A 27,827-nucleotide genomic window follows, 5' to 3' on the forward strand; every position below is an offset into this window, starting at 1 on the left:
CAGCCATCTTGCCCCGTGTATGCGGAGTTGATGGATGTTATGGAGCGCGCCACCAACAGGCTGGAGTTACATTGGCGGCGTGCTAGGAGAGAACCCGAGCGTCCAGGTCGACTGGATGATCGCTTTCTCTCTGGCCATAACCCATCACCTCTGGGGAGCCTTCCATTCCTCCCCGATCTGCACGGGCAGATCGTGGGGGCATGGAAGAACCCATACTCGGCCAGGATAATTCGGCATCAGCGTGGAAGCTTCGCTGATGTCGAAGGATTGGCCGAGTCTGGGTACGTGTCGATGCCTCCTATCGATGAGACGTTTGCGAACTATCTCGCATCGGGGAGGCCATCGACACTTAGAGCTCCCACCCTGCCGTCTAAAGCGATGAGAAACACCTCGCGCTTGAATGGCAGGGCGTACACGTCAGCGGGTCAGGCCGCTGCAGCACTGCACACCACTGCGGTGCTGCAGGCATACCAGGCCGACCTGCTGAAGGATCTTGATCAGGGGGAGGGCCTACCCCCTGACGCGATGGCTGAGCTCCGCCTCACCACAGATCTGGCTCTCCGTGCTTCCAAACAAACGGCGGTCGCCATTGGGCGCTCAATGGCGGCTATGGTAGCTACGGAGAGGCATCTGTGGCTGAACCTTGCGGACATCGGGGTGAAAGAGAAGGCCTTTCTCCTCGATGCCCCGGTTTCGCCCTCTGAACTCTTTGGCACCTCCGTCGAGGCGGTGGTGGAAAGATTCAGAGAGGCGAAGGCGCGCTCAGCTGCATTTAAATCATGCATTCCGCGGAGATCCGGGGCCGCACCCAGGCAGGCGGGAGGCCCTGGTCCGTCATGGCCCGAGGACCAGCGACAGGACCAGCGAGCCAGTGTCGCCTCTCGTGCGCCCCCTCAGTGGCGGAGTAGGGCGCAAAAGAGGCGGGACTCCCGCACTAGGAGTCGGAAGGACGCTGGAGAGCGAGGTCGGTTCCAGCGAAGAAGACCACGCTGGGACAGGTCTCCTCCCCCTAGGGCGCGCTGAGACTAGGGAGGCGTCCTTCTCCTAGTTCTTTCTCCCCAGGCGCTTTTACACCAGGCCGGGCGGGCCCATGATGAGCGGAGAATCCGTCAGACTCTGACGGCCTGCCTGGCTTGGTGCGTGAGTGCGCCTCCCTCAGCCCCGTGGTAGTATTACACCTAAGCATTCATATGGGAATAAAGCTTGTGGGTCGATATCATGGTGTGCCGCAGGAGAGTGGGTAAGTCCCCTATAAATGGGAAATTATTTCATATATTTCTGACTTATGCTCCCTGCTGAGGGCTTCGGGGATCGCTGGATATTTCTAAAAGGGCCTGTAGTTCCCCTGTTAGGTTGGCTAGAACGATTACCAGTTGCTTAAGCTTGGTATAATTGAGCTAGTAGTGCTAGTGGAGGCCAGCAAATACTATATATGCTACACGCTGTGTGTGCTGTACACCTCTTTATTTTTCCCAGTTCTAAAAATGCGTTAGAATTAACGCTGGGTTTGCTGCTTTTTCCTGAGGGTTTGTAGCGAAAAAAAAAAAAAAAAAAAAAAAAAGAGGGGCTTGTTTTTCTGAGGAAAGGCTAGGCATTTTTTCTCCTAGTATTAAACTACTAACTGGTAGCGGCCTCAGGGTAAGGCGGTCTGTTTTTTCTCTCAGTATAAATTTCTGGAGAATGCAGGATCAGACTATGCTAGAACTACAGTTAGATCTAGGGCCAGATCTATGTAATGACTGGCACCTTACTCAAGTGCCCTTTTTGCTATAATGCAATAATAGTGGCCCTGTTCGGGATCTCGGGTATAGATCTAGATTGGCCTAGGCTTTCTAGGGATTACGGAGTCGCGCGCCAAGAAGCGCTAGCGCTCCGGGTAGCTGTTCCTTTTTTGAACTTAGCTTTATTATTTGTCCCTAATGCAGCCTCCTCTTACGCAGAGTAGTCCGGCCAAGGCCCGCCCCCTTGCCTGCGTTCTGGGGCCTTTGCTAGTAATGCAGGTTGGTGCTGTGCAGAATTGATAGTGACTTAGCCAGTAGTCGTGGGGCAGGGTTAAGGCGTTTTTTCATGCAAGTACGAAAATTCCGTATGCATATTCAACCCGGCCCTCCAGAGCTAGTGTTTAGAGGCCGCCAGTTTTTTGGCAGGCGCTGGCCTTTTTAATATAAATTTTCATGGCCAGTTGGTCGTACTCCCCTGACAAAGCAGGGTAGATTTGAGTACCTCCACATCCAGCTCTGTATCATTCTGCCTCACCCATGGCTCGGGTTGAGCAGCACTTCACAACCTTTTTGTTTATGTAGGTTTGGTTGTGAGCTCCCTTGTAGCCAGAGCATTTCCATGGCTGACGCCCTCACATGGTATGATAGGCGCTATTAAAGCTAGGACCTTCATGAGGTGGGTGGCGTATGTGGTACTCCCCCCGTTTAGGGGGTACAGGGCATTTGGTTTGCCGAGTACCCTGCTATGGACAATGTGATTAGGTTCCAGTGTTTGTAGGCGCTGCCGATAAGATTGCACCATTGTACAGTTGGCTCCAGAAGGAATTGGAGGCCTTCGGGATGGGTCACCCAGCTAGGCTGGGATGATTTTTAGGCCAGCTGGCTGTGAGTAGCCAGCTGGGGCAGTCTTGGCAGTAGACTCCAGGTCAGGTGGTAGGCCTCAGAGTTAGGCCTCCTTGCGAGTGAGTCCCGACGTTTGGGGAGGTTGGCAAATTACTAGCTGCAACCTTGAACATAGGTAGTCAGCCTTGGTAGGCCTCTGCAAAGTTCGGCCCCTTGTGTACACTATATATATTACTCCCCAAACGATGTCGGTTTCAAGTAGCAGTTCCCAACTATAACCCTTGTCAGCAGTTGGATGTTTATTTTTGTCAGCCAGCAGAGAAGCTACTGTCAGCCCAAGGTTATAACATTGCAGTTTTTCACTCCTGTCACCAGGAAGCTGTCCCTGCAGGCCTGCTGTGAGGTGGTAGGCCCCATTAGGCCTCCCTGGAAGCAGGCTCCCATTCGCCAGTCGCTGTGTCAGCTAGCATGGGCTGCTAAGCTGTTGTTGGGTGGTAGGCCGCATCAGGCCTCCCTAAGACTGGTCGTAAGGTAGTAGGCCTCACCGGGCCTCCCTAACGGCATGTTCCTGGGCTCCAGTCACCTGAGAAACAGCTAGCACGGGTCGCTATCAGGTAGTAGGCCTCACTAGGCCTCCCTGAGGCTTGCTATCAGGTAGTAGGCCTCACTAGGCCTCCCTGAGGGCGAGTTCCCGAGTCAGGATACTCGGCTAGCTGGTGTAGCTTGACCTTCAGGTAGTAGGCCTTCACTAGGCCTCCCTGAGAAAACGAGTCTCCGTTTTCCAGCTACTTTGACAGTCGGCTTCAACTGCTATCAGGTAGCAGTTGCTACCCGGCTGAAGTGCCCGTTGAAAAAGGCACCAAGCTAGGCCTCCTTGGTGGCGGTAGTGGCTGGCTGGGGCGCCCTAGGGCCCCCTAGCCACATTCCCTTAAAGGAGCCCCCTTCTTTCGAATGGGTTGGATCCGGGCCTTTGAGCGGCCTGGGTAGAACTTCTCTAAGTGTTCGAAGCTTCCTACTCGGGCTTATAGCTTGGGCTATGACCGTAGGGAATGCTGTCACTGACAGCCTTATGTGACCAGAGGGGGAGTGGTTCAGGCATTTCAGTTGAATTTGTTTGTTCTGACAGTGGTCACTGCCAGTAGGCATGCACTCCCCTCGGCATGGCGGTGTTGGTATTTCGTTCCCCGTAGCGTCAAGCTGACGCAGCGCGAGTTCCCTTTCGAAAGGGAACGTCTCCGGTTACGTATGTAACCTAGGTTCCCTGAGAACAGGGAACGAGACGCTGCGTCGCTTTGCCATGCCTCAGGGTTTGCCTGCCGGACAGTCCCTGAAGACGAAGGGCGGTGTCATGTTGGCAGAGGCGCCCTTATATACTTCCTGGTCGCACCCTGATGACATCATCGGCTGTCGCCGGTCAGTAGGACTGATGTGATTCGATTGTAGCTCAGACACCTGTCACGCTGGAGGCGTTTCCCCGTAGCGTCAAGCTGACGCAGCGTCTCGTTCCCTGTTCTCAGGGAACCTAGGTTACATACGTAACCGGAGACGTTTTCATGTGACGTCACACGCTAGGAACGCCCAGGGGGAGGGCAAAACGAGGCTTTCCTCCATTGCCCGCCAGTCATTTTTACCAGGTTTGTAGTCAGTATTAAAGGGATAGTTCACCCAAAAATGAACATTCTGTCATCATTTACTCACCCTCAAGTTGTTCCAAATCTGTATGAGTTTCTTTGTTCTGCTGAACACAAAAGAAGATATTTTGAAGAATGTTTGTAACAAAGCAGATAGAGCAACCATTGACTACCATAGTAGGGAAAAAAATAATATGGGAGTCAATGGTTGCTCTATCTGCTTTGTTACAAACATTCTTCAAAATATCTTCTTTTGTGTTCAGCAGAACAAAGAAACTCATACAGGTTTGGAACAACTTGAGGGTGAGTAAATGATGACAGAATTTTCATTTTTGGGTGAACTATCCCTATATTTAATGCAGTAAGACAGTGATATTAAAACACCAAATTCAATATACACTTATTGATGATGCATACTTTGTAAGGGAAAGCAGATGAACACAGAATATTAGTGCAACACAAGGTTTCTCGTTAAATGTTTTTCCCATCGAAACCCATTATAAAGAAAACACGTTGAGTTTATATTCTTGGCTCATCTACTCGCCTGTATATAGTATGTATCATCAAATAGGTGTAAACTGAATTTGATCTTTTAATATCACTGTTTTAGTACATTACGGCACTTAAAGGCCCCCTGAAATCAAAATAGATTTTTTTTTAGCTTTTAGTATGACTGTTAGCCTTAAGGTTAGGAATAAGCGTGTGCTCCAAAACAATGACAAAATTCGCATTTAGGAGGTATAAGCATTCCAAACTTAGTCTCTCACTTCCGTTAAAATGAATCACTGATTTTGATGACATCATCGCATACTTCATCTTCTCATCACATCTTCCGTCCAATCAAATGCTCTCTAGAATCTGAAGCGTCCCACCCCCTACACTATAAATAGACGCTGTAGCTGCATCTGAAATCGGTCAGTTGCTCACACATTTACTATTTTATACATGGTGAATGGCAACTAGTACACTATACATGCGATAAGAAACGATTCAGACATGTAATGCTCAGTTGAGGCGAATTAAGTCTGATTTCACATTATTTTCACGCGCACTGCCGAAGCACAGCACACATACACACACACTCCAACGGCTCTGGTCTAGACTAGAGACACGAAGAGCACAGAGCGAATCATATGCGCGAGTTGGCGCAGACAACACAACATATCGGACCCGTTTGAATTCTGCACAGAATGCTATATTTCAAAGTGATATGGAGGAGATTATGATGATAAACTGTTAGAGATTACGAAGAAACTGTGGCTTTACCAAACAGAAAGGCTCTAGTCAAACTGTGGTATTAATGAAACGCTATTGGCTGTTTCAAAAAAGGGGAGGAGCTGCTTACAGCTGGAGCCGTTTTGTCAACACATTGAGTAATGCTGCACGTTTCAAGGCACTTCAGTGGGCCTTTAAAGGGTGGGTTGCACAAATAAGGATTCTCTAACACATCAGCTTTGAGGACAGAATGTTCCCTTGCTGCCTAATATATCCCACCCACTAACAGATGCCATGATGAAAATAATCAGTGTTATTCACTTCACCTGTCAGTGGTCATAATGTTATGCCTGATCGGTGTAAGAACTGATGTAAAAAAAACTAAAATATCTAGATAAAAATGCTTGTTAAGTTATAGAAAATCTTAATTCTATATGTGTAAATAAAAATAAATGAAAAAATTAATAAATGAATGTATAATAAATTAATTTTTTGCAAAAGTTTACACACTTACACAAAAAAAAAAAAAAAAAAAATTGGTAAGGCTTCAGATTACAGCCTGGAAAGTACTGCGTAAGTAAACCGAATTTACAGCATTTGTTTATTTTGTATTATAGTGTAACTATATGTATGTGTAGGTGTAGGGGAACAACATGTAAAGTTTGGCGAATAAAGGGGTAACAACCTTGTCTGACTATCACCAGACCAAGCTCAATCTTTTAAGATTGAGGGGAGATTCTTTTAAGAATCTTTTAAGGGGAGTCTGCTCTGCATTTTCTACTGCACAAGAGGCATGATCAACAGCATAGTTCAAATGACTCTGTACGAAATTGGTTAGTTCTTCAACCAATCAGACCACAAGAGGCGTGATCAATGGGCATGGTTCATAATGACTCTATACGCAATTGGATAGTCCTTCAACCAATCAGACCAATGATCCATCGCTTCTCTATCCATCATTGTGTTTAACCCACCAATAGCGCGCCAGGTGGATAAGCCGGTTTGTGATTGGTCCCTGCAAATTTGTAACAGAAGCAGGATAGAAATATGTACAGGTTTCTAGCCTGAGCTGCAGGGCGAAATCAAATCGCTGCAATCTTGTAAATTACACCTGCACTTGGGTTCTGCAACAGACGAGTGGCGGGAAACTGGAACAAAGGAACATGTGACATGGAAACAGGATGACAACACAAACAGATAAGCATGTGACACATACATGGTAAGATGGAAAGTGGCAGTATGAAACAGAAAAACAGGAATTAAGCTATGGAAAAGAGTCATTAACCATGAAAATCTTGTTATTTTCAAAGCTCCCCGTTTTACTGCTAAACCTAACCCTCTGATAAGTTAAAATAGGCGATACTTGCATTGATGTTGCAGTTTATTTCCTGATTTGATGGTTCTGTGAGTCGATGGTGTTGAAGTTGCAATCGATTTCTTCTGCGTTGGCTGAATATATGATGACCTTGCACGGTTAGTTTCGACTTCGTCTACCTTGAGTTCTACCTTCATTCCATTAAATAAGCCTCAGCTACTTTATTATCTCCTGCTTCCTTAACTTTGTGATTTTTAAATTACACCAACATTTAAATGGTACCTCGCTGAATGTTTTATTATCTGATACTCCATAAAACAAGCTGTTATTGCACTAGTGCATCACATTTTTTTTAACTTGTGCTATATATATATATATTAGGGCTGGGCGATATATCGCATGACATTGTTAGGCGCATCTCGTCAGTAAAGCCGGTTCCTTGATTGACAAGGAACCTGACTGACAAGCTGAGCCATATCGCATTAATTATCACGGACGTATCGCCTGCGATAATTAATGCGATATGGCTCAGCTTGTCAGTGAACTACGGCTCTGTGTAGTAAATGCCGCTCTATCTGAAAGCAGGTGATGGCGATTTACTACTAATCAAGGAACCGGCTTTACTGACGAGATGCGCCTAACAATGTCATGCGATATATTGCCCAGCCCTAGTATATATATATATATATATATATATATATATATATATATATATATATATATATATATATATTCTCTCTGATTACAGGTGACATCAGAGGGGGCAGATATAACACAACCTCCCACTACTGCAGGAACAACTTTGAAGTCCTACACAAACGACATGCGGCTATTGATTTCGTCCTGCCCAAAAAGTCAAAATTTGACCAAATGAAGGTGGCAAACAAGCTGGTGCCTCTCAAAAATAACTTTTGCCGTTATTATTTTGTTCTTCAAATATTCAAATTGATGTTCTTTTGTTTTGTTTAACTCTTTATTTGTTCTTTTTACAGTTTATTATTTTAAAATTGTTAGTATTTAATGTGTTCTGGTTCTGTTAAAGGCTTTTTAAATAGTTAAATTAAGGTATTTTTTTACTGTGCTTTTACAATTTGTAATTCAGTTCATTGTTGATACATTTTACTGAAGTTAGGTTTATCTGTTCCAGCATAATTAAAATGGTTTAATGTTGCACTTAACCTGTAAATATGTATAACAAGAGGGTACCAAGCACCACTTTAATTTACAGCCCGCAGATGATGTAGTTAACCTGTAACTATGTGGAACAAGAGGGTAACAAGCACTACTTTAATTTACAGCCCGCATATGTAACAAGCACCAATTTAATTTACAGCCCGCAGATGATGTAGTTAACCTGTAACTATGTGTAACAAGGGGGTAACAAGCACCACTTTAATGCAGATGATGTCCTTAACCTGTAACTATGTGTAACAAGAGGGTAACAAGCACCACTTTAATTTACAGTCCGCAAATGATGTAATTAACCTGTAACTATGTGGAACAATAGGGTAATAAGCACCACTTTAATTTACAGCCTGCAGATGATGTACTTAACCTGTAACTATGTGTAACTAGGGGGTAACAAGCACCACTTTAATGCAGATGATGTCCTTAACCTGTAACTATGTGGAACAAGAGGGTAACAAGCACTACTTTAATTTACAGCCTAAAGATGATGTCCTTAACCTGTAACTATGTGTAACAAGAGGGTAACAAGCACCACTTTAATGCAGATGATGTCCTTAACCTGCAACTATGTATAACAAGAGGGTAACAAGCACCACTTTAATTTACAGCCTAAAGATGATGTACTTAACCTGTAACTATGTGTAACAAGAGGGTAACAAGCACCACTTTAATTTACAGCCTAAAGATGATGTACTTAACCTGTAACTATGTGTAACAAGAGGGTAACAAGCACCACTTTAATTTACAGCCTAAAGATGATGTACTTAACCTGTAACTATGTGTAACAAGAGGGTAACAAGCACCACTTTAATTTACAGTCCGCAAATGATGTAATTAACCTGTAACTATGTGGAACAAGATGGTGACAAGCACCACTTTAATTTACAGCCTGCAGATGATGTACTTAACCTGTAACTATGTGTAACAAGATGGTAACAAGCACCACTTTAATTTACAGCCTGCAGATGATGTACTTAACCTGTAACTATGTGTAATAAGAGGGTAACAAGAACCACTTTATTTTACAGCCCGCAGATGATGAACTTAACCTATGTGTAACAAGAGGGTAACAAGCACCACTTTAATTTACAGCCTGCAGATTATGTTCTTATTTTGTAACTATGTGTAACAAGATGGTAACAAGCACCACTTTAATTTACAGTCCGCAAATGATGTAATTAACCTGTAACTATGTGGAACAAGAGGGTAACAAGCACCACTTTAATTTACAGCCTGCAGATGATGTACTTAACCTGTAACTATGTGTAACAAGATGGTAACAAGCACCACTTTAATTTACAGCCCGCAGATGATGTCCTTAACCTGTAACTATGTGTAACAAGAGGGTAACAAGCACCACTTTAATTTACAGTCCGCAAATGATGTTCTTAACCTGTAACTATGTGGAACAAGAGGGTAACAAGCACTACTTTAATTTACAGTCCGCATATGTAACAAGCACCAATTTAATTTACAGCCCGCAGATGATGTAGTTAACCTGTAACTATGTGGAACAAGAGGGTAACAAGCACTACTTTAATTTACAGCCTGCATATGTAACAAGCACCAATTTAATTTACAGCCCGCAGATGATGTAGTTAACCTGTAACTATGTGTAACAAGGGGGTAACAAGCACCACTTTAATGCAGATGATGTCCTTAACCTGTAACTATGTGTAACAAGAGGGTAACAAGCACCACTTTAATTTACAGCCTAAAGATGATGTACTTAACCTGTAACTATGTGTAACATGAGGGTAACAAGCACCACTTTAGTTTACAGCCCGCATATGTAAAAAGCACCAATTTAATGTACAGCCCGCAGATGATGTAGTTAACCTGTAACTATGTGTAACAAGGGGGTAACAAGCACCACTTTAATTTACAGCCCGCAGATGATGTAGTTAACCTGTAACTATGTGTAACAAGAGGGTAACAAGCACCACTTTAATGCAGATGATGTCCTTAACCTGTAACTATGTATAACAAGAGGGTAACAAGCACCACTTTAATTTACAGCCTAAAGATGATGTACTTAACCTGTAACTATGTGTAACAAGAGGGTAACAAGCACCACTTTAATTTACAGCCTAAAGATGATGTACTTAACCTGTAACTATGTGTAACAAGAGGGTAACAAGCACCACTTTAATTTACAGCCTAAAGATGATGTACTTAACCTGTAACTATGTGTAACAAGAGGGTAACAAGCACCACTTTAATTTACAGTCGGCAGATGATGTACTTAACCTGTAACTATGTGTAACAAGATGGTAACAAGCACCACTTTAATTTACAGTCCGCAGATGATGTACTTAACCTGTAACTATGTGTAACATAGTTGTAACAAGAGGCTATGTTTGCCAGCAATTAATTAATGTATTAATGTTTTACTCGCCTTGAAACATGGAAGACCAAACTAAGTCAGATGCACTTTTCTATCAAAACATATAAATTATAGGCTACTGTATATAAGTAGTAAAATGCAAGTGTGTTTTATCATGTTATATTTATATTTTATTTTCTGGGAATAGCTGCAAAGAGATAAGCTTATTTTCCACTACATTGCACCTTGATGGACTGCAATGCCATTCAAAGAGAATAGCAGACCAATTATCTGTAACACTCAGGTAAGTAGCCATGATTTAAATTTCTAAATAAAATCATAGCAAAAACCTACATCATATATTCTGTAATGATAGAATATGTACCACATAGTTATACCTAGTCCTATATGTATTATATGATACGTATTATTACAAAAAAGGTATGTAGTGTACGTTCTTTCTAAATGGCTCCCAAATGATTGTTGTTTAGCACGTAATATCTCCATAATGTCAAGTCAAATCACATTTATTTAAAGTGCTTTACACTATAGGCTACAGATTGTTTGAAAGCAGCTTCACAATAATAAGCAAAAATAACAGTAATGTTTAAAAAAATTTTGTGTTCTCAACTGATAGTGTCAATATAATTAATTTGATAATATTTTGTGAATATTAATAGTAATTTAAGCCCCCAACGAGCAAGCTAAAGGCAAAAATGGTAAGGAACCAAAACACCATCAGATGACAGTAGTGAAAAATTAACGGGCATTAATGTATGTGGGGTGGGGGGGAATTAATGTGGGGGGGGGGCAAAATTAATATGGGGGGGGGGGGGCGTGTAATAATTAATTGCTCTGTTGTTTAGCATTTTACTCTCATCCCTACATACCACGTAATATTACAATAATTAGCCCTTAGTTATAAAATACTTAAAAGTATAATTATTTGTCATTTTCCTGGTTGTTACTAGCCTAGAAATCTAGACGCACCCTAGCGGAAGCAAATCTAATTTGCAGCCAGAGTAGTCTAGCAACACTCCGTAGACTTGCGAACTGGAAAAATCAAACTCTGTTCAGGCCAATAACATCGTGTATAGAGTCGGTGGGCGGGCTTAACTAATGTTGGCAGAGTTGTCGTGGTTCTGCATGCTACTTGTAAACAAAGAAGCTGGCGAACAGTGGTCTTTCGAATCGGCTTTGGCTGCGACTTGTTAAGGTTTCCTTTGAGAAAAGAACAAAGAACGGCACTGAATTCATTCTTAAGAAAGGAAGATGTGTTCTGAGTTTGAAAGTTTAATCTATCAACTAGCACCGCTTCACCTTCTTTGTTGCTTTGGTTGGTTGTAGCGTTATCCTATTGCGTGCAGAGGAAAAGACAACCGTTTATCCCGCCCCTCAGATTGAGCCCTGCAAATGGTGAGTTCCCAGACCCAACATCTTGATTTGGGTCTGGCTTGTCAGGCTAGGTTGTTACCCCTTTATTCCCCAAACTTTACATGTTGTTCCACTATACCTACACATAGCCTACGTACGTTATAGTTACACTATAATTACAAAAATATTACGCTGTAAATTCGGTTTACTTACGCAGTACTTTCTGGGCTGTAATCTAAAGCAATACCAAAAAATAATATAGTATATTTTCCGTACAGTCATTATTTTCAGTCAACCAAAACCACACTGACTTTTGGGAAAGAAAAAAAAAAAGGTTTGAAAAGCTTTTCAAATATTACTTATATTTTAAAAATATAAGTATTTTTAAAATAAATTTTCTTTGTTACAAAATCAGGTAGTTATACCACCAGTGTGGTTTTGACTTTATGCCAACAAAAAAAATATAAAAATACATTTTAATACAGAAATTGAAAACATGTCCATCATAAAAGAGGTTCATTCATATGTATGAATTGCACTGCATTTAAAAAAAAACGTAACAACCGGACCAAAAGAAATTTGTGGCATGTCATGTCCTTATAACCACTAATAAAACTTTACAGTAATAATAGTTTTAATGTGCTTGTACCTGTACTGCTCTGGATGGTTCTAACAGTAGTTGTAGTTCGAGGTGGTGTGATGGCCTGCCGTGCCGCTCTCTCCTCTTCTTCCTCCTGCGAGCAGCCCTTTTCGATGGCCCGCACGTAACTGTGGCTCCTCATGCGGAAGCATCCGGATCCCGGCAGATCCAGAGCATCTACGGCCTGAGACTCCATCTCACTGAACACACTCTCACACACAGCCTCGATCTGCCCGTTCACTTCCACCTCGCTCACCTACAGGGGGAGACAACGCGTCACCACATGCTGTCCTATTACTCCTTCTCCCTTCTGTCAGGGGATCAATCATAGCATATAGTATATATTATAAATTGTAGATTGTAGTAATTATATATATTATAAGTACACCTGTCTGAATGAGCAGTTTTCATCTCCAGTATTGCAGTACTAAAATGATTACCATGGGAATGTGTGAACAGTGTAAAATATGGAACAAGATAACTGAAGATTAAATTAACCCAAGTTTGACAAACCTAAGTTTGACAAACCTAAATGTTTTCATTATAGTCAACTCATTCACTTTTAAAATGCAAAATAATTTGAACATAATATATAAATTTGATTGATTAATTTATACATTTCAAATATGTATTTGTATAAGTGATAAAATATACATATTGTGTTCATATAATTTAACTATATTCATATAATTATGTTAGTATAATATATCATGTAAAATTATACACTTCACAATCCATGGTGATTTGAGGCCATATCAATGTTTTGAGTGTTGGAAAATCTTTTATTTTCAGAAATATGTTTTTAAATATCAAGCATAAATAAATACAAAAAAATACAAAAGCAAGAAAGAAAATCCCAAAGAATAAAAAAAGTGTATTAGTGTGTTTAAGACAAATTTGTGCTGCACTGTAAACCCTAATGCTCAAAATAAATAATTGGTTTGAGTAGGGTAAACTTTAAACAAATTAGTTCAATCAAATCAACTTTTATGAATATTAGAACTTTCTTTTTTTGTGTTCACAAAACTGACACACTTTAAAGTAATCTGAATTGTTTCATTGTTTTGAGTTTTATGAACTTTTTTCTTTTAATTCAGACAAACTTAAATTTAACCGAAACTGGGCTGTGATTTCTATTTCCCAGCACGCTTTGCAATGAGCCTCGAAAGTAAATGCTAAAATTAAGTGTTATATGTTTTTCATGCAAGAATAATAAGTGGGAGACAATGGTGTTTAATGTTTTGTTATACTAATTTGGAAGACTTTCTGTTATGTTTTTTTTTGGGAGAATGAGCTTGGTTTGAGAACAGTTATATGTTAAATGTGCAATATTGCCATACTCATTCAGCAAGAACTATGCTATGCTAATGCCATCAAAGCATTGTGTTACCAATTAGCAAGTTAGCATTTACTGAATTAGCTAGTTAAAGCTAGCCAAGTTTCGACTACTAAAACATTTAAGTTGAGATTACATGATAATTTTAAGTTAAATGTATGAATAAGCTTACTTAAATATTTCAATTAAAATGTATGAGTAGGCTACACAATAAAAAATCTTCCAGTTCTGCTAACTTAAACTTTTAATTTCTTAACTTAAACCACAGTTTTACCAACTTATTCGGGTTTACAGTGACTTATAATCAACTTCTCAGCCTGAAATGTCATGACACCTTGAATTCCAAAACGAGTAATAGGTTGATTAATGCTTTAAGATCAATTGCTGGGGGAAAATGTTTGAATTGTGAATCCTGAGCTTTTATTTATCTTGTAGGGTAAATTTAACCCTATAATATCCATGCTGGAACAAGGTTAAACACACTAATACAGATAACATACCAGAAAAAAAGAGTGCAGAGGGGAGGAAATCTGCAAGTGAAAGCAATATAAGGTGTGGCTGCATTGCTAGTGCTCTTTCTACTAAAGCAGTGTGAGAGATGACAGCAAGGAGAAGTGCGATCGGATTTACACAGAAACTTAGAGGAAAAGGTCTTGTGATTTGAGGTTCAAAAGGAAGTGGAAACAGGTTGTTTGGAGCATTCTGTGACTGGAAGATTAATGGAGAGTTGTGATTGGAGGAAAGGACAGCAGAGGGCTTGTCATTGGCGAAAGGAGGTTACAGACAGACAGGCACTAAGGTCTGCTAATCATCTAGCAAGAAATAAACTCTCCCAAAACCTCACAGAAATACACTTACACACAACACGTATGTATGTACACACATCATGCAGCGCAAACACATGTCTGCATGCCCACACACATTGAGTATACACACGAAGCACCAATGAATGATGTTTTTTTGGTGAGCTGACTGAGCTTTTTGTCACTGAAATGATTGATATATCCTCAGGGAGCAGTAAAGACACACATCCACATAAACGCCTGAGGGCAGTGTCTTTTTTCGCGGTTGGGAGGAACAGATCTCTAAAAGGTTAGGGCTGTTGTCTGTCTGAGTGAGCTGTCAGGCTCTGAACACTCACCTTAAAATTGTCTCGGTTGTAAACGCTGCCCGTCACCTTATCCCAGGGCTACAGAAGCTAATCTTGAAAACTCACCTTAAAATCCCATGGCAACAGACACTAATCCTGAAAACTCACCTTGAAAATCCCTTAGCTACACATGCTAACATGGAAGAACACTACTTTAAATTGCTTACATAGCTTTGCTGACACCAACTCACCTTAAAAATGACCTTCGAGTCTTTAAACTAACAGTAAACATGAGAATTCAATCTCCACACAATGCTAATTTTGTTGCTAGTTTATTCTCCTCCAGTTAGCTACAACAGCCCATTCTGATTGAGTAGATGTACTTAATTTCAGTTTGAATTATTTTTCTAGTATGTACTTGTTGAATTTTGTCCCAGTATTGAGACAAAAGCTGCCATGAAATAATAAAATTGGGTCTTGACACCACAAATCCATTTGTTGCATATCGATTAGCTGATATCGAAATCGCATAGGCCTACTAAGTATGTACTACATTTGATGAAGAGCTTACTTTACGACTGTTAAAAGGTAGACCTATGTTATATACACTCACCTAAAGGATTATTAGGAACACCATACTAATACTGTTGACCCCCTTTCGCCTTCAGAACTGCCTTAATTCTACGTGGCATTGATTCAACAAGGTGCTGAAAGCATTCTTTAGAAATGTTGGCCCATATTGATAGGATAGCATCTTGCAGTTGATGGAGATTTGTGGGATGCACATCCAGGGCACGAAGCTCCCGTTCCACCACATCCCAAAGATGCTCTATTGGGTTGAGATCTGGTGACTGTGGGGGCCATTTTAGTCCAGTGAACTCATTGTCATGTTCAAGAAAACAATTTGAAATGATTGGAGCTTTGTGACATGGTGCATTATCCTGCTGGAAATAGCCATCAGAGGATGGTACATGGTGGTCATAAAGGGATGGACATGGTCAGAAACAATGCTCAGGTAGGCCGTGGCATTTAAACGATGCCCAATTGGCACTAAGGGGCTGCATCCGAAATCACATACTTTCCTACTATATAGTAGACAAAGAACAGTATGTGGCAAAATAAGTATGTCCGACTCCGAATTCCGAAGTACTCATAAAAGAGTAGACAAAAACTACCCGGATGACCTACTCCTTCTGGCGAGATTCTGAAGTGTGCATACGATGGACACTTTACTATCCCATGAGGCCACAGGAAAGGATTTGTCTGGCGCTGGTAGGTCACATGATAATGACAACATGGCGAATGTAGTACGTCCAGATTACATTCATACTACACACATTCATACTTTTAGCGTTCGTGAAGTAATTACTTATTCAAAATAAGTACCAACTCAAGAGATTATGCGATTTTAGATGCAGCCATTGAAGAAATTAATCTGAAGTAGGCCTATACTTTGGTCTTTAGCCTCATGATCATCTGAAAAAGCACACCAACTTGGGCATCTTTAACACAGTATTCACAACATACTATGATTTTTGATGCTCTAATCCTAATCTTCCATACTATATATAGCACTGATAGTATACGAATTAGGATTCTGAATATGGTTGGATGAAGAGATGACAAAGGATTGCATGAGATGATTATGGGATTGAGCAAGAATTGATTGCTTGAGCAAAAACATAAATTTTTTTTCTCCTGTTTTTCCTCCCCTCTGCAAACCTTGAAGAGGCCACATTGAAGGTTCTGTTTGGAAATCACCTTTAGGATCTAATCCAGGACCAGTTGCTCTTTCCAACTGGTTTAAGATAAGTATCTTAATGGCGATTCCCACCACAGAACGAGGGGGGGCGATGACCAACCTGGCTGATGGTGCTCATGGCCCTCATGTAGCTCTCGTTTCGGGAGCGAAATTTGGGCGAGGCCAGCAGACCGGCCGGGTCCAGACTGTCCAAACTGCGGTTGATTGAAACCTCACTCACCGCTCGCAGGTAACTGTGACTCCGGATCTGCAGCTTGGGGGAATGGGACTCCGTACTGATCCTGCAAACAGAAAGAGAGCGTGAACAGGTGTACAAGATAAAATTTAATGAGGGGTGAGACTGAAATGAGAGGTGAGATTACTCTTGTAATGTTCCTGTGTTTTCCTCCAACAGAGATCTTGTACTCATTAATTCTGACCTAAAAACAACTCCAATTTGTTATGTGTGTGTTAGTGTGTTCTTCATATATCCGAGACCAATGTAAACTCCTCACAATTAGTACTAGCATTCAACTGCTTTTGTTTACATGAGGATGGGTGATCGGGTCCTTGAAATATGAACACACACATTCTATCCCTCCAGGTCGAGTCAATCTTAATTATGGATGCGGCTCTTAAAATAGTATGCAGTTACAGCAAGTAAAAACACACATTAGTCATTCTTCACTGGAGTGAGGAATGTGGAGAGAGAGAGAGAGTAAAAGAGAAACAAAGAGGAAAGAATGCAGGAAAAGTACAGGAATAGATTAAGAGGAAGAGATGACAATGGAAGAAATCAATTACAGCAGCAAATAATGAAAAAACACAACAAAATAGTAGAGATGTTCACAGAAGTGCACAGTGAGGAGGGAAGGATGCATTTTGATATTGTGGAGAAAAATAGGACAAAGTTAATGTATTCTCATCTCATTAAATACTATTATAACAGGATCTCAGGTTTTCACATTATATGTTTTTTTATGTAGATAAAATCATTGATATAGTTAATATGCTTTTAAACTATTATATTTTATATATAAATATTATACCAATTATAAACATTAGTTCATTTTAAATTTAATTATATATATTATATATATATATATATGCTGTATATAATTTTCCTTTTTCTTTTAAAGTTTGGTCTCTTGACAAAAAATTGGCTAATAAAAAAACCTCCAAAATATAAATTGTAGATATGACTCACGGCTTTAATGCAAGTCTGTGGAATTGTTTTGAAGAAATAAAGGAAATATCTGTGTATAATGAGCACAGGCCTCAGGGGGTTGCATATTCATTACATAACACAATTTTTTTTTTCTTGGTGTATACATGCGGTTGTTTAAGCACACATGAGCGTGTGTGTATGTCTACTGTATTAATGAGTGTAGAAAGTGCCACTTTTCCACTTCTTTTATTATGTATTATTTATCAGTTTCATGAATGTGTGTGTATGGGAGTATATACAGTATGTGTGTGTGTGTGTGTGTGTGTGTGTGTGTGTGTGTGTGTGTGTTTGAATGCGTGTGCCCATGTTCGAGTACAAGGCACAATGCTCTGAATATAAATATGCAATGCTGTGGCACTTCCTGTCAAGCAGAAATAGATAAAGAGCCCATCACAAGGTCCCTATGCAATATTTGATGTTCCCTATACACTGAGCAGGAAGTACATGAAAAGATTCATTTGGAACGCCATCACTTGAGTCATGCACATTAGGAGTTTGATGACATATGCTTGATTAAATCAAATATATAATATGAATTATCATGACTATTATGTTGCCATCATTCGTGGACTTTTAGTTTACATTTCTAAATTCCAATTAGGGGCAGTTGTGGCCTAATGGTTAGAGAGTCGGACTGGTAACCCCAAGGTTGCGGGTTCGGTTGCGGGTTCGCGTCTCAGGTCCGGCAGGGATTGTCGGTGGGGAGAGTGAATAACTAGCGCTCTCTTCCACCCTCAATACCATGACTGAGGTGAGAAATGCAGAGTTTGGGTCACCATACTTGGCCACATGTCACTTCACTTCACTTCAATGTTGGAAACAGTTGCTTCATGAAATCGTGATATATGTTTTCAGGTTTCTTTAAAGCTACACTGTGTAACTTTTTTAGTTTATTCTTAGCTAAAAACACTTAGTTCTTTCAAAAATATATGTGCTCATTAATGTATATTTACTTTCAAGTAATAAAGTATTCTCTAAGTTTATAATATGCCATTGAAAATACATACGGGTGAGGGGTTCGAATGCCGGTCGCCATGTTGCCCCTCCATCTTGAAAGTACATTAGCCAAAGAGGGACATACCTGTAAATTCAAGCTTCGCCTTTCGCGTTTTAACACTCGATGGCACCGTGTCGAATGTGGACGAGGTCAAACTAGAAGCCATGTTAATCTTGGACTAAATCGGCCACCGTAGGAGTTAAAACGAAATCGGAATTGAGAGGAGCAGAAACTATTATTCACTGGATGGTCATATACCTTTTCACCGCTAGATGGGGGAAAATATCACACAGTGTAGCTTTAATGAATAGAAAGATCAAAAGAACAGCATTTATTTGTAACATTATAAATGTAACTTTTGATCAATTTAATGTCCTTGCTGCATAAAAGTATTAATTTCTTTAAAAAAAAAAATGCTTTAATTATTACACTGTTGTCACAGCAATAAGGCTCGCATTAGACGCATGCTGTGTTTGCAAAGTTTACACACAAAAGCGCACATTCACATACACACACACACACACACACACACACACACACACACACACACACACACACACACACACACACACACACACACACACACACACACACACACAAACAGAGCCAAAAGTGTTGTGTGTATTCTCTTTATAATGCAAATCAGTTTGCTCTCATGAATAAGTCTGTGGGATAAAAGTGACTCACTTCATTGTATATAGTCTAAATAGGATATGTTGTCACTGTATAGTAGTACACAACTATTATACATGTGAGGTTTAACATAAATAAGATAAATAGAACTCAATATCAGTTCCTACATTAAAAAAATACTATTTTCGGATGATATAACGGTGCGCAACTAAAAAAAAATGTCGGTAGGAACTTTAAAGGCGCAGGAAAATTCCCTTTGAAATGACTTTGTTCTGTTGAATTTTTAATAAAGGGGAGAGTGAAAGGATTTCACTGTAGTGGAAAGAGTCTCAGGACACGGAGGGATTTTATATGAAATTGCACCAAGTGTGTGTATGCGTTTGTGTGTGAACAGAGAGGTGGGAGGTTTAAGGACGGGACTGCACCCTCTCTAGAGACACATCCCAACAGCACTTAGAGATGCGGAGTGGGTTGAGCGCCTGTAAAATAACATGTTTAAAATGACCCCAGAGAAAAGGACGGTTCATTGAAATTGCAGACGGATCGGTGGGCCCACACACCTGCGTGCTTCACGTATATACAGAGTACATGCATTTAATTTCCCATGCGATTTCATACCGGCAACATGCACAAGCTAATACTTTTCCAGACTCACTTGAGTGTGGTCATCTCGGTGAGGGAAGGCTGGGTGGCTTTCAGGTAACTGGCTCTCCGGGCCTGGACTTTGGGTGAAGGTTTGGGACTACAGTCTGAGTCTCCACTGTCCTCCTCTGCCATAGCCTTGATGTAGCTGCCGCTCCTCATCCTCCTGCATGGGATCTCATCATCCTGACCCACAGACGAGAAGCCGCCCCACTCATCCTGAGGAACCTGCACATACAGAGAGAGAGTTAGCTTCTCATAAACAACAGCTGATCTGCCTGCAACACTTAATAAACAAATTAAGCAATTAATGATGTATTAGATCATAGAGAATGAATGTGAATTAATATGATCATTCAAACATTAACAAGCACATTCATTCATGCAAATGATGTTTTAATTATTAATTTGTTCATATATAAACATGGTGGTAACGTTATTTTAGTATTATAGAATTTATTCATATTTTGAATTAGCCTTTATTTTTATATTTTCAGTTTTCATTTTATATAGTAATTTTGCTGTCCTTTAAAAAATATAGTTTTAGTAAGTACTTTTCAGCGTAAACTAATTCATTTCAGTTAGTTAACAAGGGAATATTTATGTTAAAGAGGTTAAGTGGCGGAAACTTTCATAACTATTTTCATATTTGATAATTAACTATTAATTGATAATAAATGTTCTGAAAACAGCTGTTATAGTGTTTAAATGTCTGTGGAGGAGCTCTGACCTCATATGTGGTACCATTTGCGTCATTTTGTCATTTGTTTTACACAAAGTAGCTTATTTACACTAAATTACTCTGGGACCATTTCCGCCAGGATTTGGCCAACCCAAATTGAAAAGCTTCCTATACCCACATACAGTGGTCTAAATACAAAATGTTGGTGTCAAACCCTTTGAAGTTACATAAAACACTGCTTAAAGTGATAAACATTTAATTATATGTTGTCTGAGCTGTTTCCACTAGAAAATACTGGAAAAAAGATTTTTGTCTGGATCATGTATGCAAGATTTATTCAAATGAATCTGAACGGAATAATGTAACCTTTTTCAATTCAGATCCATTTGAATAAATCAAGCATATCAGACAAAATACATTTTTCCAGTATTTTCTGGAATTTAGTGGAAACAGCCCAAACTGTCTGCAGGGTGCTAGAGCCCACAGGGCATCAGTTGCAAACTTTCAAAACTGAATTTATAACCAAAAAATCTCAACATATTCTTACATGTTCATCACTTTTAGCAGTGTTTTATGTAACTTCAAAGGGTTTCCTGTAAAATGACACCAAATTGTGAATTTAAACCACTGTATGTGGGTATGGGAAGCTTTTAAATTTGGGTAGGCCAAATCCAGGCAGAAATCACCAGAAAGTGGTTCCCACTAACATTGAAAACTTTTCTCTTTTTTTCTGATCACTTTTAAATACTGATGAAGAAACAGAAATATTTATAAAACTAAATATAAATATTTATACAATCAAATATTATACAAAACTGTAAAAGTTAAATGGATGGAAACCTGATGATTTGTAACCTAATGATTTGCTACATATGTGTTTATGTGCACAAAATAATTACATTTGTAGTTATAAGTATTTATGTTTAAAATATATTTATAAATGTATATAAAATATATTACTAATCTTTTTTTCTAATTCAAGTAAACTATTTGTGTTTAACAAGCTACATGTCCTAAACCTTATACATGAATACAGAAAAATTAATTGCAACTGTCCACGAATAAATGATGTGCTGATCATGGTTTTAAAAACATACAAACAATGCTTTATGAATGACTAACTGTTAACTAATACATCACAAATGCTTATTGTGCGATAAAGTATTAACCAGAAACCCTCCCTGCTGAACTAGATGACGCAGCTATGACTATGACTCCTCAATCTCTTCCCACATCATCTCTGTAACACATAAAACCTCATCAGATAATACACTCAAAAAGCTAAAAGTGTATCCTGGCATAACATGCATGGCCTTATGCAACCCGTACCCACACACTAACACCTGATGCTCCCACTACAAAAACAATATTGACTTCTACACAACCAACATCATTATCTGAAAAAGATCTTGAAAACATTTTACACCCACTTGCACTACTCATGTACGAAACACACATAATGTGCACTTCTCAAACCCTCACCTCAAAAGCCTCTCACCTCTCTGAGATGAATAACAATCATTTCATATTATCCAGCACGGCTCGGTCTCTTTTAAAATCTTCCACCATTTTTAGTGGCCAGTGAAGGAGAACTATAGTGAGTGAGCCCGGCTGCAGGCTCACTGCGTGATGTGCGTCGCATGCTAACGCAATTCTTTCACACGTTCCCCTCTTTTTCACACGCTCTACTAAGGGGAGAAGCCAACAACCTTTCCTCCGTCACCGAAAACAGAAGAGAAAGAGGAACAAAGAGAGATATTGTTCAGACCAGGGGAAAGAATCCACTCTCTACGGAATTCTACTTTTTTTTTTAAGAGTAGAGGATGTAAATGAAGAAAAGGTGCAGAGAGAGAGATGAAAAGGAAACCTGAATGCTACTTTTATGGGCTCTGCTTGAAAACTCTGTTTGCAATGAGGATGACCGTGACCTTAAAGTAGCTATATACGGGCAACTAAGATGTCTAAATTTATCCATGGCAAGTCTGCGCACTTACAGTCAAGCAAACTCTATTAGCAGACAGACTCTCATTACTGCAGATGGGGGCTCAGATATGGGCACTTTGGCAGTTCTGCCTTTTTATTTAGTTCCCCTATCTCTCCGGACTCCCTTCATCTCTCATTCTCTCCCTGACTCTCTCCCATACACATACTTCACTCTAGCTCCTTGTACTTTGCATTGTAATACTGTTTTCATTGTTATAACAACTTCTTTTTTTTTAATCCAATTCACTTTATGATTTCATGAGTAATTACATTTACACTTTGCATAACTTAAATACTCGTAAGTTACTCTTAAATATATATCCATTCACGTGATGTAAAAGACAACGTGATTCATCAGACCAGGCAACCTTCTTCCATTTCCCCGTGGTCCAGTTCTGATGCTCACGTGCCCACTGTTGGCACTTTCTGCGGTGGACAGGGGTCAGCATGGGCACCCTGACTGGTCTACAGCTATGCAGCGCCATACGCAACAAACTGCGATGCACTGTGTATTCTGACACCTTTCTATCAGAACCAGCATTAACTTTTTGAGCAATTTGAGCTACAGTAGCTCGTCTGTTTGATCGGACCACACGGACCAGCCTTCGCTCACCACGTGCATCAATGAGCCTTGCCACCCATGACCCTGTCGCCGGTTCACCACTGTTCCTTCCTTGGACCACTTTTGATAGATACTGACCACTGCAGACCGGGACCACCCCACAAATATATATATATACCAGTCAAAAGTTTGGAAACATTACTATTTTTAATGCTTTTAAATGATGTCTATATGCTCATCAAGGCTGCATTTATTTGATAAAAAATACAGGAAAAACTGAAATATTGTGAAATATTATTACAATTTAATAATAATGGTTTTTATATACTTTAAAATATTGATTTCTGTGATGCAAAGCTGAATTTTCAGCATCATTACATCAGACTTCAGTGTCACATGATCCTTCAGAAATCATTCTAATATGCTGATTTGATACTCAGTTATTATCAATGTTGTTGTCATGGTTCCTGTCTTGTTTTCCCCTGATCTTGTGTGGACTAGTGTTACTTCCTGTTTCACGTCATGTTTTGTAGTCCTTTGTAGTTTTTTTCTTTGTTGATTAGTTCTTTGATTTGTCTACCCCAGGTATTTCTTGTTAACTTGTTAAAGCTACAAAGGACTACAAAACATGATGTAAAACAGGAAGCATGTTAACACAAATCCACACAAGATCAGGGGAAAACAAGACAGGAATCATGACAGTTGTGCTGCTTAATTTTATTAATATATATATATATATATATATATATATAAAAAATTATATTTACTTTTTTCAGGATTCTTTAATAAATAAAAAAATTAAAAAGAACAGCATTTATTTAAGATAGGATTCTTTTGTAAAAATATACCCTACTGTTCAAAAGTTTTATGAAAAATAACGACTTATATAGTGATGACCGATTTCAAAACACTACATCGTGAAGCTTCGAAGCGTTATGAATCAGCGAATCGATTCAGCGATTTGGATCGACCAAAGACACGTCGTGATTTCAGCAGTTTGGCGGTTTGACACGTGATCCGAATCATGATTCGACTCGCTGATTTATAATGTTTCGAAGCTTCATGATGCAGTGTTTTGAAATCGGTCATCACTATATAAGTCGTTATTTAGGTTTTGTTTTTTTGCTCACAAAAACTATTCTCGTCGCTTCATAAAATTATTGTAGAACCACTGTAGTGAGATGAACTTTGTAACGATGTCTTTAGTACCTTTTATGGGTCTTGAGAGTGTAAAGTACATTGTGCCAATGGAGGCCTTTCTGAGCCATCGGATTTCAACTAAAATATCTTCATTTGTGTTCCGAAGATGAACGGAGGTCTTACAGGTGTCGAACGACATGGGGGTTAGTAATTAATGACAGAATTTTCTTTTTGGGTGAACTAACCCTTTAATACTTTTATTCAGCAAAGATGTGTTTTAATAAAAAGTGACAGTAAAGATTTATAATGTTAGAAAATATTTCTATTTTGAATAAATGCTGTTCTTTTAAACTTTTTACGCATCAATGAATCTTGAAAAAAGTATCAAAGGTTCCAAAAATATTAAGCAGCACAACTGTTTCCAACATTGGTAACAACTGAGTATCAAATCATCATTAGAATGAAGGTGAAGGATCATGTGACACTGGAGACTGGAGTAATGGATGATGAAAATGCAGCTTTACATCATAATAATATTTCAAAATATTTCTGTTTTTTTTTCAGTATTTTTGATCAAATAAATGCAGGCTTGATAAGCATAAGACACTTCTTTCAAAAACATTAAATAGTTACTATTAATAGTAATGTTGCCAAACATGAGCTCTCTTTTCCACTGCTCTCCTCTTTCCTGTTCTGCTTTCTCCATCACTTTCTTTTTCCTGTGACTCAATTTCTGTGTCACATAGGGAACAAATAAGACTCAGAGAGATAGCAGAAGGACAAACACAAAACCCTTTTTTTCCCCTTAATCTTCACACAAACATTCGCTGATCTCCAGGGCTGCGGGCGGAATTTTTTTCTTAGTTATCCTTCATTTATTTGTTTATGATCTCTCTTTCACACAGCCTTAGTCCACACCAAAGAAAACACAGCACAAGCCGTGGTCTCGGAGTTCATTTTAATCTGTCACAGTGCCGCTAACACACAGCAGGTCAGTCCTGAGCATATGTTAAGACATTCAAACACATTGACATTATAAGGGGCCATTCACACAGGACATGGTGTTGTGTTAAAAAACGCTAGACAAAGGTCTAATGGACAAAACAGAATGCAGGTATCATTAGATGCGCCATGTGTTCATGACAAAAGACATGTCACACCAGTGAGATGCATTGTAATGGGCATGATGCCATCTAGCAGGTTTTCATAGCAAAACGATTAAGTTTGCATAGGTCAAATACATCTCTCTATCACACTTTTCATATAAATATGATTAAAAACAGCATAATCGGTTACAGTGGTCAAACACAACCATCTAGCACGTTTTCATAAAAACTATTAGAAGTACTATTAGAAGTCTGTTAAGCACGTTTTCAAGCGAAAACAGCAAGACACATCTCAATGGTCAATGACATCTCTCTAGCACTTTGTCATAGAAAAACTAAAAACCAGTGAGGCATATTGCAATCCAGCTTAGAAAAATGTATAAATTTCCATAGACAAATTTAAAACCTAGCAATATCCATCAAAATGCACGTTATCAAAGAAAAACAATTACAAAACGGACAGACCGCAAGAATGCATCCTTTGTGAACAGCCCCCTAACATGACCAGACAAAGACGTGCACATGCATGCAATATGTCCACTCTTCACAAACATGCAAACACAGCAGAAAGATCATGCGCTGATAGATGGGAAACGTGGAGAGAGATGAAGTACAAGACAAAAAGAAAGATGAAGAGATGTCACACCAAGAAACCAAATGCACATGGCACACATGGCATCCTCAGCACAAACACATTAGGTGTGGAAACAGACCTAATGACACTGATGGCAATGATGGTCGTGGTGATGAAGGGAAGAGTAATCTCTCTCCTACCTGTAAAAACTGGCAGGTTCGTCCCTGCTGGCAGGTCTGTGCTTTGACTAGGGCTTTATCGATATTGACCGTGGCCTTCTGGTAGACCTCTCGGGCCCTGCTCACCGTTAGCGTGCTGGACCAGGAGCTCTTCTTGACGAGCGGCCCAGCCTGGTCGACTGTCGGGCCTCCGAAAGTCAGAGCGCCTCCTGGGGGGTTGTAGCATGTGGAACAACTTCCGATGTCGTTGTTGCTGCGTGAGGTCTTCAGGGATGAGCGTCCCCCTCCTAGGGTGTTGTAACTCTGTCCCAAGAAGTAGTGGGACTGGGATTTGTCCGGATGGCGACCCATGGTCATGACTCCAGAGGGTTGATGCTGGTGATAGAGACAGATCTCTCTATCCAGAGTGTCGTCTGAGCTCCAGTAACCAGACCCAGGCGTCCGTGCACGAGGTTTGGGCTCGGAGCGACTGCGTTCCTTGCTCTTTCCCCGCTTGTTGCTAGATGGCTTGTGTAGGGTGCCTACAGTCATTGAGGAAACGTTCGGGTGGGATGCAGCCGTAGCCATTGCATCGGCTGGGATGGCGGGGTCGTTTCCATTGAGGCTGCGCTGACCAGGACCTTCCAGGGAATGGGATTTGGTGAACAGCTTTTGGACAGAGTGCACGAGGTGGCGTATTCGCCCAGGACTGTCGCTGCGCTGGTGCTCCAGCGCCGCCGTCCGTTTGTATTGCAACGTGTGATACCCATCCTTCCTCACTGGTTGCTGCTGGTCAAACTTCTCCAGCAGGGACGAGGGGCTAGCAACCGAGCCACAAGGGCCACACCCACCCCCAGTTCCCCCAGCTATGCCCCCCGGTCCCACATAGGGCACAATGGCGCATTCGCCTTTAAATTCATGATGTGAGCCGTGATGTCGGCGTGGAAATGTGCTGCTGGCCAGATCAGACTGGCACCCGTAGAAGCCCTGGTCAGTCGTGTGGGATTGGTTGAGGACATAAGGCCGTCGGTCGTGGCGGAGAGTCAAAGACTCGTAGGATGGGTCGCAGTGTGTGAGTGTGTGGTGGTGGCTACGGCTGGAGGACAAGCCTTTCATCGTCATCCTGATACGCTCACCCTCTCACAGCCTCATCCACACACACTGTGCCTACTGCAGAAAGACAGATGGACAAAGAGGCAAGAGGGCCAGAAAGTAACGTAGAGGACGAACATATTATGTGAAATAATGAAAAACAAGAGGAACAAAAGGAGAGAGAAACAAAAACAGAGAGGGAGAAAGAAAAACAATATACATTTAATCATCAGTTCATATTTTAACTACAAAGTGTCCACTATAGAGGACTGAAAAAACAGTTTTAACAATTCAGGGTGTGATGTTACATCCAGACCACCATGACTCACAAGGGATGTAGTTGGTTGCCTGAATGAATAGTAGACTAATCTGTCTCAACTGGACGACTGGTGTTGGAGTCACATGACCCCGATTAAGAACATAAGATGTGTTCTGGTGTTCATAAACAGCTAGTATGAGCACACTAGACTGGAACAGAACACGACTCTCAAGACACATTTTTAAAAATTGGAGTATTTTTAACTTGACATGCTGCCTTAACTTGGTGCGACACAAAAAAACAATATGAGATTTGACAGAATGGCCAAAAATGTCTGTCTGAATGTGTATT

The 27,827-nt window shown here is 40.4% G+C and overlaps 1 protein-coding gene across 1 annotated transcript in view; it reads right to left on the minus strand.

Annotated features, from left to right (window-relative positions):
* Window positions 1–27,247, minus strand: part of dlgap1b (discs, large homolog-associated protein 1b) — a gene marked incomplete at its 5' end in the record, with an annotated part of 70,553 nt that extends 43,306 nt beyond the window's left edge. Inside the window, 4 exons of the mRNA XM_079805470.1 lie at window positions 12,263–12,509; window positions 16,542–16,722; window positions 19,934–20,148; window positions 26,168–27,247. Coding sequence (XP_079661596.1) covers window positions 12,263–12,509; window positions 16,542–16,722; window positions 19,934–20,148; window positions 26,168–27,247 — 1,723 coding nt within the window. The remainder of the gene's footprint in view (window positions 1–12,262; window positions 12,510–16,541; window positions 16,723–19,933; window positions 20,149–26,167) is intronic.
* Window positions 27,248–27,827: the final 580 nt, after the last annotated feature.

Source organism: Gobio gobio (genome assembly GCF_949357685.1).
Source record: "Gobio gobio genome assembly, chromosome: 23".
NCBI lineage: Eukaryota > Metazoa > Chordata > Actinopteri > Cypriniformes > Gobionidae > Gobio > Gobio gobio.